The sequence below is a fragment of the Gambusia affinis genome, linkage group LG23 (genome assembly GCF_019740435.1).
Source record: "Gambusia affinis linkage group LG23, SWU_Gaff_1.0, whole genome shotgun sequence".
NCBI classification, from domain to species: Eukaryota; Metazoa; Chordata; class Actinopteri; order Cyprinodontiformes; family Poeciliidae; genus Gambusia; species Gambusia affinis.
The window spans coordinates 14404209-14421152 of NC_057890.1; the positions used below are offsets into that span (position 1 = coordinate 14404209).

General features: G+C 35.1%; 1 protein-coding gene across 1 annotated transcript in view; it reads left to right on the plus strand.

Moving 5' to 3' along the window:
• The window catches only part of nrip2 (nuclear receptor interacting protein 2), a 31100-nt gene that overhangs the window by 11173 nt on the left and 2983 nt on the right, over positions 1-16944 (plus strand). The window contains exons 2-4 of the mRNA XM_044107832.1: positions 9628-9942; positions 15492-15574; positions 16825-16931. Of these exons, the coding sequence (XP_043963767.1) occupies positions 9628-9942; positions 15492-15574; positions 16825-16931 (505 nt within the window). The remainder of the gene's footprint in view (positions 1-9627; positions 9943-15491; positions 15575-16824; positions 16932-16944) is intronic.

The following is a 16944-nucleotide window of genomic DNA, read 5'->3' on the forward strand; positions in this document are numbered from 1 at the left end:
TGGCAAACTGCTTGTGTGGAGTTAAAAAAAATTAAAAATAAAGACATTTCACAGTTCAAAAGGCTAATAAATAAACTCAAACACAAAAACGAAGGATATTATATATGTAATTTCAGCATGTTTTAGTTTTATAAACGCATTTTATCTTCCCATGATAACAACAACACACATCTCACGATAGGAAATAAAAATGAAAAGAAGTACATTAAATATCAATGAAAAATAGCTGGCACAATCATCAAATATTTTTATTTATGCGAGTTAAAAACGTTTTTTTCAATTTCAGTTTGTTAGTTTTATTTAACTACAATAATCTAAACCAGGGGTCACCAAACTCGGTCCTGGAGCGCCGGCATCCAGCACGTTTTAGTTATCTCCCTGGTGGCACCAACAACCTTTTCAGCATGTCAATGTTCTACTTAGGCCTTCTAACGAGCCATAATTTGATCCAGGTGCGTTAAACCAAGGAGAGAACTAAAACATGCAGGAGGCCGGCCCTCGAGGACCGAGTTTGGGGACCCCTGATCTAAACCATTGGTCGCCAAAACTGGGTCACATTGTCACTACAGTGCCAAACGCAACGCTCATTAAAATGTCTGCAGTTTGGAAATCACTGACCTGGCAAAGTCTGAGCAAAAAAATAACAGCAAAAACTTCCGGGAAGCGGATCAAATAAACCCCGAAGAGCGCCGCTGGAAACCACAAGAGCAGTTTATTCTGTCACCAGAGATTTAGTCATCACAGTTACGACGGAGTGGGATGTCGCCACGTTTTGAAGACACATTACAGGTTTATTATTATGAAGAAAGAGCAGGAGATGGAGGGAAAAGGAGGCGTCCTGATCGCTGCGGCGGGACGTCAGCTGCTGGAAACATCCATCAGAATGAGAAAGAGGGCATTAGAAAGCTGACGGAGGAGGGAAACGAGTCTGTTGCTGTCAGATAATTAGTCCACATGGCAATCAGCCTCTAATCTGACTCACAGAGGGAGAGACACAGAGCCAAATAGACAGAGATGAAGAGGAGGAGGAGCAGCCCTGGTGCTGAGCTGACCTGCTGGGGAGACTGGTTTGAACTGGTTGGAGCGCATATGTCGCCACTGGACGCACATGAGCCGAATCAGCAGCGGGACACGAAAGAACAGAAAACACAAGGAGCAAAGTCGATCCCTGTTAGGCCGGATTATGATCATGAGAGGCCAGGCTAACAAAAAATTTAAAAAACGAGAATAAAACCATAAGATTACGAGAAATCGTACAAGAATAAATTTGTACAAGAATAAATTCGTACAAGAAGTGCTATCCCCTGAACTCACGATAAATTTTGTTGACGACAAATTCTCCCAGAAGTTATTGCGATAAACGATAATATTGTTGTTTTGTGACCATTTTCAAGCAATATAATGCAAGAACACATTCTCAGAGATCAATAAACTTTAAGAAGACATTTTAAATATCCAAAATAAGTAAAGAAAACAACAGAAACCACAAATAACTTGAATTATGAAGTCTGGAAACAGAATTATCCTTCAGAAAAAGGAGCTATTTGAGACCAACGCACAAACTGAAGAGTTTGTTCTGGTTTTTGGTAGAAAGAGAAAAACAATAAATCATGCAAATTGAAATTATTGAGCTCGTTTTAATGGATCATGCAATTAATTTATTGCGTATTGCGACTAATTTTTCCAAAGTTGAAGTTTTAGTCCACAAATAGCACAACCAAATACTGAACAGTGCTACAAACTGCAGAACACATTAAATCCAATTTCTTTTACAAGAACTTAGGCCTGTTACTATAATAAATTTTGTCCACAGAAGGTATTGTGATAAACGATAATATCGTTTTTTAAAACAGTTTTCAAGTAATATTATACTAACGGCAAAATGATAACGCAAGAAGACATTTAAGATAAATAAACTTTAAATTCTAATGAACATTTAACACTGGAACTGGAAGACATTTAAAAAAAAACAAAACAACAGAAATAAAATAAATGAATAATGAAGTATAAACAAAACTGTCCTTCAAAAAACGGCCTATTTGAGATCAAAACGCCAGACTGAAGACTTTTGTCATCCAGTTCTTGGTGGAAAAAGAGAGAAAAACAATAAATCATTCAAATATTTAGTTTGTTTAAATTCATCATGCAGTTAATTGATTTATTGGTTATTGCACCCAGCTTACAAGAACTTTGCCTTAGGCTTTCCTGCAAAGAGATTTGTGGAAAAATGTCGGGTCAACTGTAAAAATGTCACAGAAATGTCGCCTTGTTGTGAATTAATTTCTGTCTGGCATAAATAATTTGACAAAAACACATGAATGAAATTTAAAAATCCTGATATAAAATCAGAAATGTGAGACATTGGGTTTTCAGACTCTCCCTGCACTGCACAGCCGGGTTTACTCTGCGGATCAAGCTGCTGTTTGCGTCGCGTTGCTTTGCCATAAACACATCAGGACGGCGCGTTATTGATGCAGCTTTTCATGCTCTCAGTCTGCTAACAAACCGCCGGCTGAGAGAGGCGAGAAAATGTGCCGAAACGTCGAGATGCGTCACCGGGGAGGGAATTTGTCACACTTGACAGTTTGTGAGGAGACTCTCCACAGCTTGCAGAAAATGTGCAGAATGACTCGTTCCAAGTCTGTCACTGTTGACCCTTTTCAGATGGCAAAATAAAAGCACAAAACTTAACAAAAGGTGAATTTTTTTCCGTGGATTAAATGAAAACCAATGGCAGAAGAAGAGAAAAAGATCAACGTTTTAATGGATTAATGACTTGTTAGGTTTACTTAATTTACACATAAGGATATTAGGCTGCAGATAATTCAATATGATGCTTTCAAAACTGCCAAAATAAGCAGCAAATTAATGTGCCATCTGCTCACCACTATTATGCTAATAATCTTACAGCTGTTGCTCATAACTCTCCATCCAGAGACATTAAATTATCTCAGAGGAAAACAACAGAATCTCTATTCTCAAACATTACCTTGAACTGATAATGTTTAAAGATAAATAAAAAAGGTGGAAAAACATCCTGGGTGGATTTTATGCAAAACTGATAAGATGCAGAAAATTGCACCAGCTGCTTTCAGATCAACAGGAAAGCTTGGCGGTGTCACATTTCTGTGCAGCTGTGATGCAGATATGGAGAAAAAATTGGTTTGACTGAAGAGGTGGAAGGATTTTATTTTAAACCTCGGCTGTATTTTGGATTGTGCTCGAGTTGTTTAGGTCGGTAAAAAGGCTGATTTTCTTTTTGGTGAAACGTTTGTGTTGATTTGAGTATAACTCATTTTCATTCTCATTAACAAAATGCTAATATATTACCAAACAGCCGTCTCTGCATTTGATATTTATTAAAATTAAAGAACATCTTTTCACATCGGTCAGTCCCTCCAGGATTTGCAATTGTTTTTATGAGTTTCTGCAATAAAGATCACAGATTTTGTGGCACTTATTTAGAAATATTTGCAACAAATTTTTCATTAAGTAGATGTTGTTTGTTTTTCAAAACCAACCAATTGTAAATCAACTGACCACAAAACTTTAAGACAGTGTATTCTTTTTTAATTGGCCCAAAGTGTGAAATACTAATGTTTGGAGGTACTTATAACCAAAACATATAAATAAAATCAAACTTTTCTGACTTGATTGGCTTTCTAGCAAAAGTACCAAGAGTTGAGTAGTAACTGGTTACACACTTTTAGAAAAAATTACTGCTAGGAGTATTTTTATTATGCTTTACTCAAATAATCTTATTTATCGCTCGTACTTGAGTAAAATTTCAGAATATTCTACCCAATTAAATGAACAAATTAACCAAAAAATTTACCTAGTTTAGTTTAAGTCTCACAAGTTTTATATTGAAAGAAAATAATATAGAAAAAAAATTGTCATTTTGTAATCATGTTAATTGTATAACATTTCCATATACATTTTATCTGTCTGATATTTTTAAATATTAATGATTGATGTTTTGATCAGTTACTCAGTACTTCAGTAATTTCTTGGATGTCTACTTTTTACTTTTACTTTAGTAAATATGTTGAATTAGTGCTACTCTGGGTGTAATTTTCTAGTTAATTTTCGTCTCCTCTTGTTTACGTTTTATCAGTTTCTCTCCAGACATCTCTACCATTTCCCTTTTCAACTCTACATTCAAACCGAACAGAACCAATCAATCTCGCGTCCAATAATAGGGAGCAAACGGCAACGTTATGATTAACCGCTGTCCGGAAAAGCACTGCTGCTGCTAAGCTAATTTGCTCCGTAGCAGTCAGGACTAACCACCAGAAAACATGGAAAAACACTAATAGCTGACATTACGCTCAATCATATTAGCTTTCTTCCGTGGAGGATAATAGCAGCACTTTAGCAGACCTATTAGGCCGTTTAATTTATATTAGAGTCTGAACCGCTGTTGCTGCTAAACCCAGCCTCAGCAACAATCATGGCTGATATTTAATCGCATTAAAACGGTTTGGTTTTCTTTCACTGGTAATTTTGAAAACCCCTGAGTGTATAATTTTGAACTCAGTGTTGGCCTGTTTTTCAATTCCAGAACCAGTGGTGGTGTGTGTTTTAGATTATTTTCCTGTTTAAGGCCCAGCTGGGTTTAAATTGCGACAAACTGACGGAAACCGAAGGGAAACTGGTTAGGATGCTACCCAAAGGTCTGATGAACCATGAGACAAAGATTGTGCCATTTACCACAATGAAAACCGTAAAGAGGGTTGTTCAGCACGATGGTGGCAGCAGTATACTGTGGGAGGTTTATACTGATTGATACAGCAAAGAGACTGCCTTTAACTTCACCTAAAAATGAAAGCTAGATTATTAAACTTGGACACAGTTGGGTGTTGCAACTACTCAATGATCGTTACACAAATCCAAAAAATGTTTTGACAAGATAAATCAGGTTAAAAAAAGGCGCCTATATCAACCTTAACTTTTGAAAATTTTGGACTAACTCTAAAAAATTAGTCAATTCTCTAAAGAGATGGCAAATATTCTGCAACTTAGTTTGGTTTTGCAATTCTGACCCAGTATAGATTACAGGAAAACAAAAACATTTAAATACATTTGATCATCAGAAATTAAGATCACAGTTGTGTGTAATTCTTATGCTTGAAATAATAAATATATATCGCAATAGATGTGTGGTGAATATTAATAGATGATACACCTGATATAATTCAAAATTCACTGAACTCTGATCCAGAACCGCACAGCATTCTGGGAGATGTAGGCAGAGGAAGAACTTTAGATGTTCAAAGTTCAAAGATTCCAAAGTTAGTGGAATCAACTTCACTCACTCTTTGGTTGCCTAGCAACTCACTCATTCTTTGGTTACCTAGCAACATCCTGTTGAGCAACTTGCACAGCAGCAGTTTAAAGTTTTGTCACTGCACCTCAAAACTGGTTAACAATAAACAGCAGCAACAGTTTGGCGGTATTTTAGATATTTAAAATAAAAAAACTAATTAATAATTATCGATTATTGATTAATTTGAAACGCTTATAATCGTGTTAGGTTTTTCAGCCATTTTGCCTGGTTTTAAGAATTAACTAAAAATGTAGGTCAATCAATCCACGTTATTAAAAACTAGCTCAAATAAATATTAAATACATTTTCATGACATAAATTCACTTAGTAATGTCATAAAAATACATAGAAATCAAAGAACAGAAGTTGTAGCCAGAGTTTAAAAACTTTCAAGTTGCTTTATGTTGTAAATTTAAGACATGAACACAGCTGCTAATATGTCAACATCTACTGGGTGTGTCCACTTAAACCCCCCCGAAACCAGAATTACATAAAAAAATTTAGATTTATATTGATTTTGTAGAAATACCCAAAACGTGCAGAAAGTGAAAATTTTAGTCTCTTTTTTAAGACAAGTAAAATTTTCTTTATCAGTATATCCCAGTTTCTGGCAAAACAATGGAGAACCAAAGCTATATGGATGAGGCAGCAAACAGAAGGTTTAAAGATTTGTGTTTATAATAGTGAGTCACTAAGAAGTGGGAATGTCATGATCAGGTGATATTAATTAAACTTAATGTTTGTTAGCTTGTGGCTAATTTCAATCATCAGAGGTTTAACAAATTTCTCCAATTAGAGCTTTTCAGCATCAATTGTTAAAGAGAGAATTTTGTAAAAGGGGACAAAATGTGTTTCTTAGTCAGGTATAAAAATCTATTCCAAATAAAACTTGAAAATGAGTCTAAGAGATTTCTTAATGGATGCTGGATTGGACCAGAGGGGCAAAGAGTTGAACTGAAATGCAAATTAATGAAGAAGAACCTGGCAGCTGGAAGAAAAGGTGAAAACACTCAGAGGAGCTGCTTTCATTAGATCGCACATTTTTATCTCATCTTTTCAGCATTTTCTCCATGTTATGATTCACATTCTGCATTTCCACACACAACTGAAACCAGATATTTACATTCACTGAATAAAAAGACATTTTATTCCTCACTGTCTGGAGTCTAATCAGACCAAACTTTCGTTGTTTAAACCTTGAAATAACCAAAATCATTTCTATTTACTAAATGTATTCACTAAACTTATTGAGAACGTTTCTTTAAAAAGTTTTGTAACTTTTTCAAATTCAATAGTTTATGTACATTTGGTCGGTTTCTGGGACAACCGTCTTGTAAACACAATGACTTGGGTCAAATCTGTTGGATTTCCTTTTACTTTTCCTTGTAAACTTCTACATTTCTGAGTTTCACAGGTCAAAAATGTTTGACTTTTGAAACTCGGAAATTTAGATGTTTTTTTCTTGAAAATTTCAAGTAAATTCAAAATTTCAGTTTTCTTTCTTGAAAATTTCTAATAAACTCACAATTTTAGTTTTTTTCTCAAATATTTCCGTTAAATTCAAGATGTCAGTTTTTTTCTTGAAAATTTCAATTAAACCCCCCCAAAAAAAAATTGTTGAAATTTTTTTATTAAATTCTAAATTTTAGTTTTCTTTATTTCTGATATTGATCTCGAAATTTCAAAATTTTTTTGGCAAAAACATTTTTACTGTTTCTTAAAAATCCATCATTTAGAAATAGTTTTTGTAAGGGAGTAAAGGGATAAAATAAGTTATAACAGTAAACTTAAAAAAAAAAGAATGAAGCTACAAATTAATTAAGAGTAATCAAATTAATTTGGTCATCACTTTACTTTTCTTTCATTAGCATGACAACTTAACTTACTTTGATTACTTGTAACAACTTAACAAAATTATATTTAACGTTGGATTACCCGTTTTCATTTTTCAGTGAACAAAAGGGTAAAAAACGATAAACCATTCTAATAAACAGTAAATGAGGAAAAAATAAATGGAAGAAGTTGAGAATCAGTGATAAAAATGGGGGAAAGTGTCAGGTGGGTTCAGTAATGACGTGGGACAAGAGGAGAGGTGTAAAGACGAGACGAGGGCATCAGCAGCAGCTGCTCAGCCCCAGCTGGAGAGACGACAAGAGGCCAAATCGAACTCTGTGACCTGGGAGGTGATTACCTGCTGGAGTGTTGCTGGAAAACAACAAGCAATAAACCTCATTTTATTCACCCAATTTTATTGTTTATAAATGCCAAGAATGTAAATTGATGTCTGCCAAAACACCGCCATGTTATTTTGGTCTCCATGAAATGCTCTGGGTCCAATTCAAATCCCAGTCAGGAATATTTTAACAGCAAACCTGATCATTTCAGCATGCTTGTTAATCAGGGTAAAAAAACAAAACAAAACTGAAATAATCACTGGTGTTAAAGATAAACAGCAGGATCAGTGTTTTTAATTCTTACTACGTTTACACATACCCTGAGACTTAATGGGTTTAAAAGCTGGACAAAAAATAAATTGCTCAACTGATTGCACAATTATGCAGAAAATTAATCAAAAGCCCAATCAGTGTTAGAGCTGATTCTGAAAAACACCTTGTGCTAATAGCTGGAGCTCCCATGAGATGAAGAGCAGGAACAGCGATGGCTGGACGGCTGTTTTTATGTTTGGGAACACGCTGCGGACAAACAGTGTGCTTTCTCTAAAGGTGTAATAGCTGCAGGCTGGTTACTGCAATAAAGAGAGGAGGAGGACGAAAAGGACGACAGGCAGCATAGATACATTTTAAACCACTGATTGGATTACTGCAATATTTAGCGAAGGATCATTCAGTTTATTGCTCAAACTAATCCATGTTTACTCCCGTTTCTGTCTGAGAATTATATATATTTTTTTGTCTGTTTCATTTTTTTTATTGAGATTCTGCTTGTAGTTTTCTGTCCTGGTGACAAACACTATTTTTTTACCTCTAGATTTGCAGAATTAAACTTATTCAGCAATTAAACTTATTGTTTTTAATTGCTGATTCAAATAATGATCCTAAAATTCAGAGTTGTTCATGTAAACGGTCCACAATGTTCCTGATTCAACTTCCAATGGATGGAAAGAAAAACTGATGGAGAGATGACAACCAGAAGGAAGGAGAGATGGAGAAAGAAGGACGAATGGATGGAGAGATGAATGGCTGAATGAATGGATTAATAAACAGATGGATGAACAGTTGGATGGTTGGAAAGTTGGTCGCAAGGATGGATGGACGGTTGGTTGGTTGGATGCATGGACTGATGTTGGACAGTCAGGTGGACGGATGAATAAACAAACGGATGGATGAATGGAAATTATCTTCTAATTTCCCTTTAAAGCTATGTTCTAATCAAAATCAGAAATAATGTAAGTTTAGATTTCTCAAACATTAATCTATTTTGAATATTTTGACGGAAGTTTTAAGTGATTATTTTAAGGTTTACTGAGTGAAAAAGACAAAAACAATCCAGTGTTCTGGTGGTTTGAATGTTCAGAGAACCATTGAAAAAGACGGGAAGCTTTCAACTAATAACTCTGCAGGTCTGGAAAAGCAATGAGATTATGGAGCAACAGGCTGCTTAAATAAAATTTTCTGCTAATATGATGGTGAACAGACAGCCATGATGGTTTGAATCTGACACAAAACACCAAACATGTGCTGAGAAGATAAATGTTACTCCAGACGTGGAAAATTAAAAAAAGAGACTTTCTTTCTTTCTGTTAGTTAAAGGCAACCCATTATGCTTTTTTGAACAACTTAGGATAGATCTATGGTCTACACAAAACATGTTAAACTTTCCTTTTTGCAGAAAATCATTCTTAGATAATTAGATTTTAGTCTGGTCATTTCTACCGACGTTGAGCTGCTTTAGAGCATCTAGTCACTTTAAATTCAAATAAGCTGCTTCTGGCCACGCTCCCCAACTCAACGTTTACACTCGCACGTGAAAATGGGTGCACACTGATGCGGAATTATACAACCATACATACTTGAAAAGCATTAGTGGAGCCCTCTGCACAACCAACAAGAATGCAGCAAGTAGTTTCTGGATGATAAGTCGACAACAAAACACTGGATTTGTCTTTTCCACCATGTGCTGGCGTTCCACTTCAGTTGCTAGGTGGCAAGCTTGGCTGGGGTTGCTAGGTAACGGCCTGCACTTGGCTGTGGTTACTAGGTGATTTGTGATGTTACATTCCAAAGGTGACACCCAAAAAAACTTTAAGTTAACATTTACATCTCTGTTTTTCTTTTTAGCAACCTCACAGCATCGTCCAGCGGCGCCTGCTGGAGGGAAACATCACGCGGCTCCGAGGCGAGGCCCGGGACGCCACCGCCAGGGTTCGCTCGCCGTTGGCCGACACCAAAGACGGACCTACGGACGCCGAGGAGCGGAGTGAGAGCACGGCGGATGACTCCACCGAGGAGAGGGAGTCTCTGGAGGAGAGCGAGAGGAGCCTCCGATCAGACGAGGAGGATGATAACAGCGAGGCCGGAGCCAGACAATCGGCCGAGAAGCCGGAGAGCACGGACAGCTCGACCCGACTCACAGCTTTAATTATTCAATGCAAGGTACCACACACTGTAAAACAGTCTGCCTGTATTTTTTTCCTTTTATTCTCCCACGTGTATCTGCAAGCAAACTGAAAACAAAAGGAGACGGGCTCCATTGTGCTCCTACTTGGAGCTCTTTTTCACTTGAGAACGAATGAAAAGCTCTGCAGGACCAGCAGCTTTCAGACTGGATCAGAATCACAGATAAGGGAGTCACAGAGACTGAAAATCCAAACGGGTCCACCATGGGTGAAAGTATAACATTTACTGCATCAGAGCTTAAACATAAACAAGTCGTGGTTTAAAACACAACTAATGGGTTTCAGGGCAAAATTAAAATTCAGTAAATTTGTTACCAATAAATTATGTTCATTGAACTCAAGTTTAGATCCAAGGCAGCATATTCGGGTCATTCTTTATATAAAAAGAGAGAATTTCCAACAAAAAATTTGCTGTTTGCAGTACATTTCTGGGTTTGAAAAGTCAAAGATTCTCAAGAAAAAACCTTGGACATTTCTGAGTTTCTGACTTTTGAAGCCCAGAAAATTCTCTTGTTTTCACTTGAGAATTTCTGAGATTAAACTCAATTTCTAAGTTTTATTGTAGCAAAATGTTGACTTATCAAATTCTGAAATACTCGTCTTCTAGAGATTTTTTGAGCTCAATTGCAAAATTCTGGAAAATTCTCAACTTTTCAAACTTTACCAAATTTTTCTAGCAAATTTTGACTTTTTAAAGTCAGAAATAGTCTTGTTTTTTTCTGGAAAATTTCCAGGATTAATCTGAATTTCAGAGTTTTATTGTAGCAAATCTTTGACTCTTCAACCTCAGAAATGTCCAAGTATTTTTTCTCAAAGATTTTTGGGATCATTCTCAAAATGTTTGAACTTTTCAAACTCAAGTTTTTCACTTTTTACAGAATTTTTTAAATTAGTCTCAAACGTTTTGAGTTTTTATGTGGAAATGTACTCTTTTTTTTTCTATCTACCATAATCATTGCTTAATGTCTCCAGATTGGGATTAAATTCCTCAGATTATCTGTTAAATCTAAGATAAATTGAACAGAACTAAAAACAGGCATCGTCTGTTTTCCAACAAATATTTTCCCTGTATTGGAAGGGATCAAAGTAATTTAATGAGAAAAAAAAACACATATTGAAGTATAACATGTCTATAGTTCAAATCTTTATGAAAACAAAAAGTGTAGTGAGACTTTAATCCAAAAGTAGCTGATATTTAAAATTTAACCAGCGGCAAAAATAGCTAATATTTTTCATTCTTATCTTTGAAAGAAATCAATGCTAAGATCAAACATCTCCTGTTCTCAGTGGTGTTTAAATAATGAATCACTGAATGCTGCCAGTCTGTTAATATTTTAAATAACTCATCCTGTTTTTCAGCACATTCAGCATTCTGGGTTTTATCATCAACTCATTAACAGCTCAGGGTTCTTGTGTTATTCATTCATCGGCTATTTTAAAGCATCAGGGATTTCAGAGGCAGCAGGACTCAGAACAAAGAGCAGGTTTCTGTGTCTGCTGATAAGCCTGAAAGAACAGAGCGGCCATCTTGGTCTGTGCAGAGCGAGCAGAACCACAAGAAACTCACTGTGCTCATTTCCACCGGGGCACCAGATTGTCTTTGGTGAAGTGGATAAAGTATCGATTTATGACCGGCAGAGAAGGGTAAATAAATATGAGAGAAGAAAACTTTTTGAAGATCTTGGTATAAAACGACAGAAACAAAATTTATAATATAAAACAAGAGAGAAAGTCAAATTTCCACAGTAAATAGATGAGTGGGTGATAAGGATTTAGAATTTTACTGCAATATTTTGTGGTACTATTGTGAATATGATTAAAAACAGTTCTGTGGCAGTAACTGGACGACTGACTGCATTCGAAGCTCCACAAATTTGAAATAGGATTCTTTAAAAAAAATAAAAAATTTTAATTGAAAGCTGTGATTTAAGTCACTAAGTGGTACACTGTAGCTGCATTAAATTTTATGCTTACCTTTTATTTGTTTTACTTTGTGTAGTTAAAATATCTTCCTGTTAAGTGTTCTGTACAAAACTCAAGTTCTTTAGTGTTTGAGAAAGAAAACTTGCATTATTACTTGAAAATGGTCTCAAGACAAAATATTATGGTTTATTGCATTAAGTTTTTATTCTGTCAAGCCTAGAAAAAACATTTACCAACCATTTTAACCCACAATTGTCCCAGTAATTATGGCAATAAACTATAACAATGTTGTTTTGAGACCATTTTAAGTAATTTATTCATAATGATATGTTTGGCCTTTCAAACTTTAATAAGTGTTCTTTAATACTTATATAGAACATCTAACACTGGAACTGTAAGACATTTTAAAAATAAAAACACAATAAACTAATAAAATCTGCTTACAACCAAAACCATAAATATTTTAATTCATCTTGCCATTAATTGATTAACTCCAACAGAGCCACCTTTTAAAACAACCCTCTAAATAAAGTGAAATTTGCTGCTGGTTACATTTTAAACAGCTCTACAGTTTGTTCAAATATTGAACAGCTAACAGTATTAAACTGATGCTACAGTTGTAGTTTATATGAGACTTTATAAAAGATAAAAATAGTCCATACAGCTGAGCACTATTTGTGGATTATCCCGGAAAATATCTAAATTATGCACCGTGTGGGGGTGGCGTCACCCCACTGCTCATCTCACAAGCCTGCAGAGCCGCCATATGCTGCGTTTACATCCCAAACTCTTCCTTTAATGTTCCTCTACCGACACCAACTTAAAGGTTTCTGAGGAAGGACCTCAGAGACAACACTTAGCATAAACCAGTCCAGTCTGCTGCACTACAGAAAGAAGCACATTGAAATGTCTTGCAGGCAGCAGAGGAACTGTGAAAAGAAAGAACAAAATAAATGTCAGTGAAAATATGCCAGGCTGCCTGCTGAAGCTGCTACTGCGACACCTCACCCTGAGAAAAGCAATGAGAACGACAAAAGCTATGTGACCAGTGAATTTTTTCTTAATGTTGTATGAAGAGACTTGAGGTTTTTTTTGTTTGTTTTTTTTTTTTAAAAAGCGAAACACAAAAAATACAATGAGATAACAGAATAACAAAATGGGGAACATGTTGATGTTGAAGCAAAGCTACATTTTTGAGAATGATTAATACTCCTGAAGGGTAAATTTGTGTTTTCAAAGTTTGGACAGACTTTGGGGATAATTTACCCCAACAAAGCTAAACTAACTCAGTTAAGCTAGGTCAGTTAAGATGGCTCAATTATACTAGTTACACTATGATAGTTCAGTTAAGCTAGGCTAGAACACGTATTGAAAACAGTGCACTAATACACAAATAAAAAATAAATGAGTAAAGAACGAAGTAATTTATGTGATATCTTTGTAGATATGCATATTTAAAAAAGAGAGAAAACTAGAACACAAATCTTTTAGCTTTTCTAAAACCAGAATTCATATCTTTAAATTTGTTTAGCTATTTATTGAATAATCCAACATGAATAGATCAGATTTAGTTACAATTTGTCTTTTGTTTGACCAAAAACTTTTTTAATATTCTTTGTTTTTACTTTTTCCTCTGTATCATAATGCATTTCTGTTTAGAGGTTGTGATTCATTGTATTCTGATTTAAAAAAAAACAAAAACGCTAAAGAACCATTTATTTAGTTAGGTATTTGCCTATTTTTTGGGACTGATGTTTTATATTCATCATCTTATGTCCTTGTATTTTATTTTATCTACATATCAATGTTTTTTATGTCCCATTATGTTTATGATATCTATATTTCTCTAGATGCAGTCCTTTGTGAGAATGTAAAAAACTGTCTAAATAAATTATTTATTCATAACTGCAAAATGTAAGCCTTGAGAAAGAAATTATTGTAATAACATGCAGCAATATTTGAACATAACTCAAAAGAAAGCCATTTAGAAATAGAAACCAGCACATCATAATCTTATAAATTTTCAATGTGAAAAACTAATGCCACTCCTAACGAGGTTCAGCCAGGACACATTATGTCTTCAGAGTGGATTCTGATGAAAGCTGAGAGATTAAATCAAAGATGAAACTCATTAAATAGCTCTAGAGCTAATAGAGAATGCAGGACTAGCTGCTAACTATCTATTAAAACCACATTTCACAGTAATTTCATCTAACTGTATGAGATAAATGATTGTAATAGAAGCAAGAGAATTGGTTGTGGGATTAATTAATTTAATGTTATTCTTATTCAAAGACATGATTTAAGATTTATGGCATGGTATAAACAATAAATCGCCTCTATGCTTTCACGTCACTGCACTGCAATTTGCAATTTGTTAAATGTGCACATATGACTCACTTGGTTAATATTTTATGGTTGGTGGTGTATAAACAGGAAAATTCAAAGTGCATTCAGCAGACTTATGAATCAGCATCTACTGTCAGCAATATGAGTCTTAATATTTAAGCTAAACATCCCAAACATGCTTAAAATAAAACACAGAAGCAGAGTGACTTCATAACTGCTACGTAATGATGACTACCATTGGTTTTAGCTGTTAAACTGTCAATATCACATGCTAAATCTTAAATGTACGCCAGCTATATAAAAGAAAAAGGAATGCAGTGCTTGACAACTAGATAACAAAGAGAGGAAAAAGTTTTAATTAAGAAAAAATTGCGAGGGAGAGGGACGTAGTTGGCAAACATAGATGTAACATGGAATTCTGTTGCGGTTCAGCAAAGCAAACAAACAAAAACGGCTACCGGCACAAAGCAGGCGTTTAAATGAGCTAATCTACCACCACAGTGTTACTTTAGCTAATAGCAGCGATAGCTAATCTATTAATAATCGCAAAACCAGTGTCAAGCCTTAAAACATAAAGCTGTAACGGACTGAAAGTTCTGTTCTTTGTGTGGGAAATGTTTGAGTGTTTTTTTGGTGCTGAATCGTGAAACATAAAGTGACGTTGTCAGTTGCTATAGCAACGAGTGTCCGACACAGAGCACGAGAAAAGACTAAGTAGTTTTGAGTTGTTTTTTTTTAACGTGTTTTTCGCGTTGTTTTCCAATTTCCTGTGGCGCATAGCACTAAATTAATAGTGCCGACATCTCCAGGGTTTATTTAGTTAACGGAATTTTTCTACCGCGGCAGCGTTGGCACGTAAAATAATATTCTGTCTCCAGCGTTGTGCGCATGCGCAATATTTCCGGCTATATAACATACAGGAGGTTGGCTTTATTTTAACTTGACCTGATAAACAGCTGTACAGAATCGATACAAACCAAGTCGCAGCAACATTAAACCCTGGGCAGGGAATTCTCAACCAAGAGTATTTGTTTTGTTTCTGGATTTTATTTTTCAGCTTGGCAGTTTCATAGGCACATTGCAGCCAGACAGATTTGTGTAAAAGAGGGAAAAAAATCAGCTTTTAAAAACTCCCTAAAGCTATACTTATGTTCCGCTGTGACAAACTTTTTCCTTGCGTGCAGAATCATTGCAAATTGGAAAATCCCACTATGATACCAAAATCCCCTCCTCTCTCTGCGTCTCTCTTCTCAGTGCTGCGAAACTGAAGTGAAGGCATCCATCAACACTGGCAGCCTACACAACCACATCTCCACCTCCTGCTGCCAGAGGCTGGGGTAAGAAACATCCAAACAAAAAAACAAAAACAACAAAAACACACCCTTTTCACTGTATTACTTCCTGTTTTTATAGACAGACAAACCAACTGTCAACAAAGATAAAAGTTCTAATATAAGAGACTTTAAAGCATTAAAGGGAAATGTATTTAACTGGACTATCATTTTAATCAGTTCTTATGTTCAGTAATGATTTTATTTTATTATGGTTTATTTAATATACATTTACAAAATTGAGAAATATAAAAAAACATATTAAATTTAAGTTGCTAAGGTGAATATTTCATTAAATATTGTCCAACAGGCAGGAAAATGGAGACTTATTAAACTGGCACTCAAGCTAGCAATCACTATAGTCTGGCTATAATTAACTATAATGGTAGTCTTCAAGTGCTTTGCAAAAACACAAAATCTTAACTAATTTTTGTATAGTTTCGAGAGCAAATATATTAGTTTAATCACATTTCAATTGTACTAATTTACAAATAAATAACTTCAGAAAGATATCAGCTTGTTTAAAATCAATAATTCCTTATTATTGATGAAAAACACGAGTTCCACTGGCAGATCATTTAATTTATAACAAGACATTTTCCTCATGTTATAAGTAAAATAATCTGTCAATGGAAATACTTTTAAAAATCAAAATTAAGGAATTATTGACTTAAAACAAGTCCCATTTTTGCATGAAAAGTTATTCTTAAGTTAATTTTCTAATGTTTCAAGTGTAGGATTAGAAACCAGACCGAAAATACTTGGTGAAAGTTTGTTCTTTTGTAGTGTATGAGCATATTTTATACAAATGAAGAGTATAAAATGTGTTAAAAATATGTCATTTCTTACCTGAGAAGCTGTATGTTGTGTAAACTCTTGCCCTGGTTGTAGCTGCTGACAGCCTTGGGTTTTTTTCCTCAGTTAAAACCACAACTCCATGTCAGCCATTATCCTAAACCAAAACATGTTTGAAATAGTAACCACTTATTTTCAATATCAACATGTTGTCAAGTTGTAAAGAAAACAAATTTCCATTTTTTTAAATCTTAAGATTCTACTGGAATAGGCAGCTAAAAAATATGTGAAATTTTTCTTTCTCCTTTTCATTACAAATTAGTTTTTAAAGGAGCTAATAAACCGATAAATGAGCTAAATTACTAGTGAAAACTGCATATGGAAGGTAGCAACATCAACCAGGTAAACATGCTAATTATTGAAGTTACTGTGAGGATCACAGTGCGTGTATGTCTCCTCAGACTGGTTCCCAGTAAGGACAGTTCACCATGCGGTGCTACCAGTTCAGTGACTGATCTGCAGCTACAGCTGGGCAGGCAGACTGTCCAGTGTTCAGCATATGTGAAAGGTAAGGACATTGT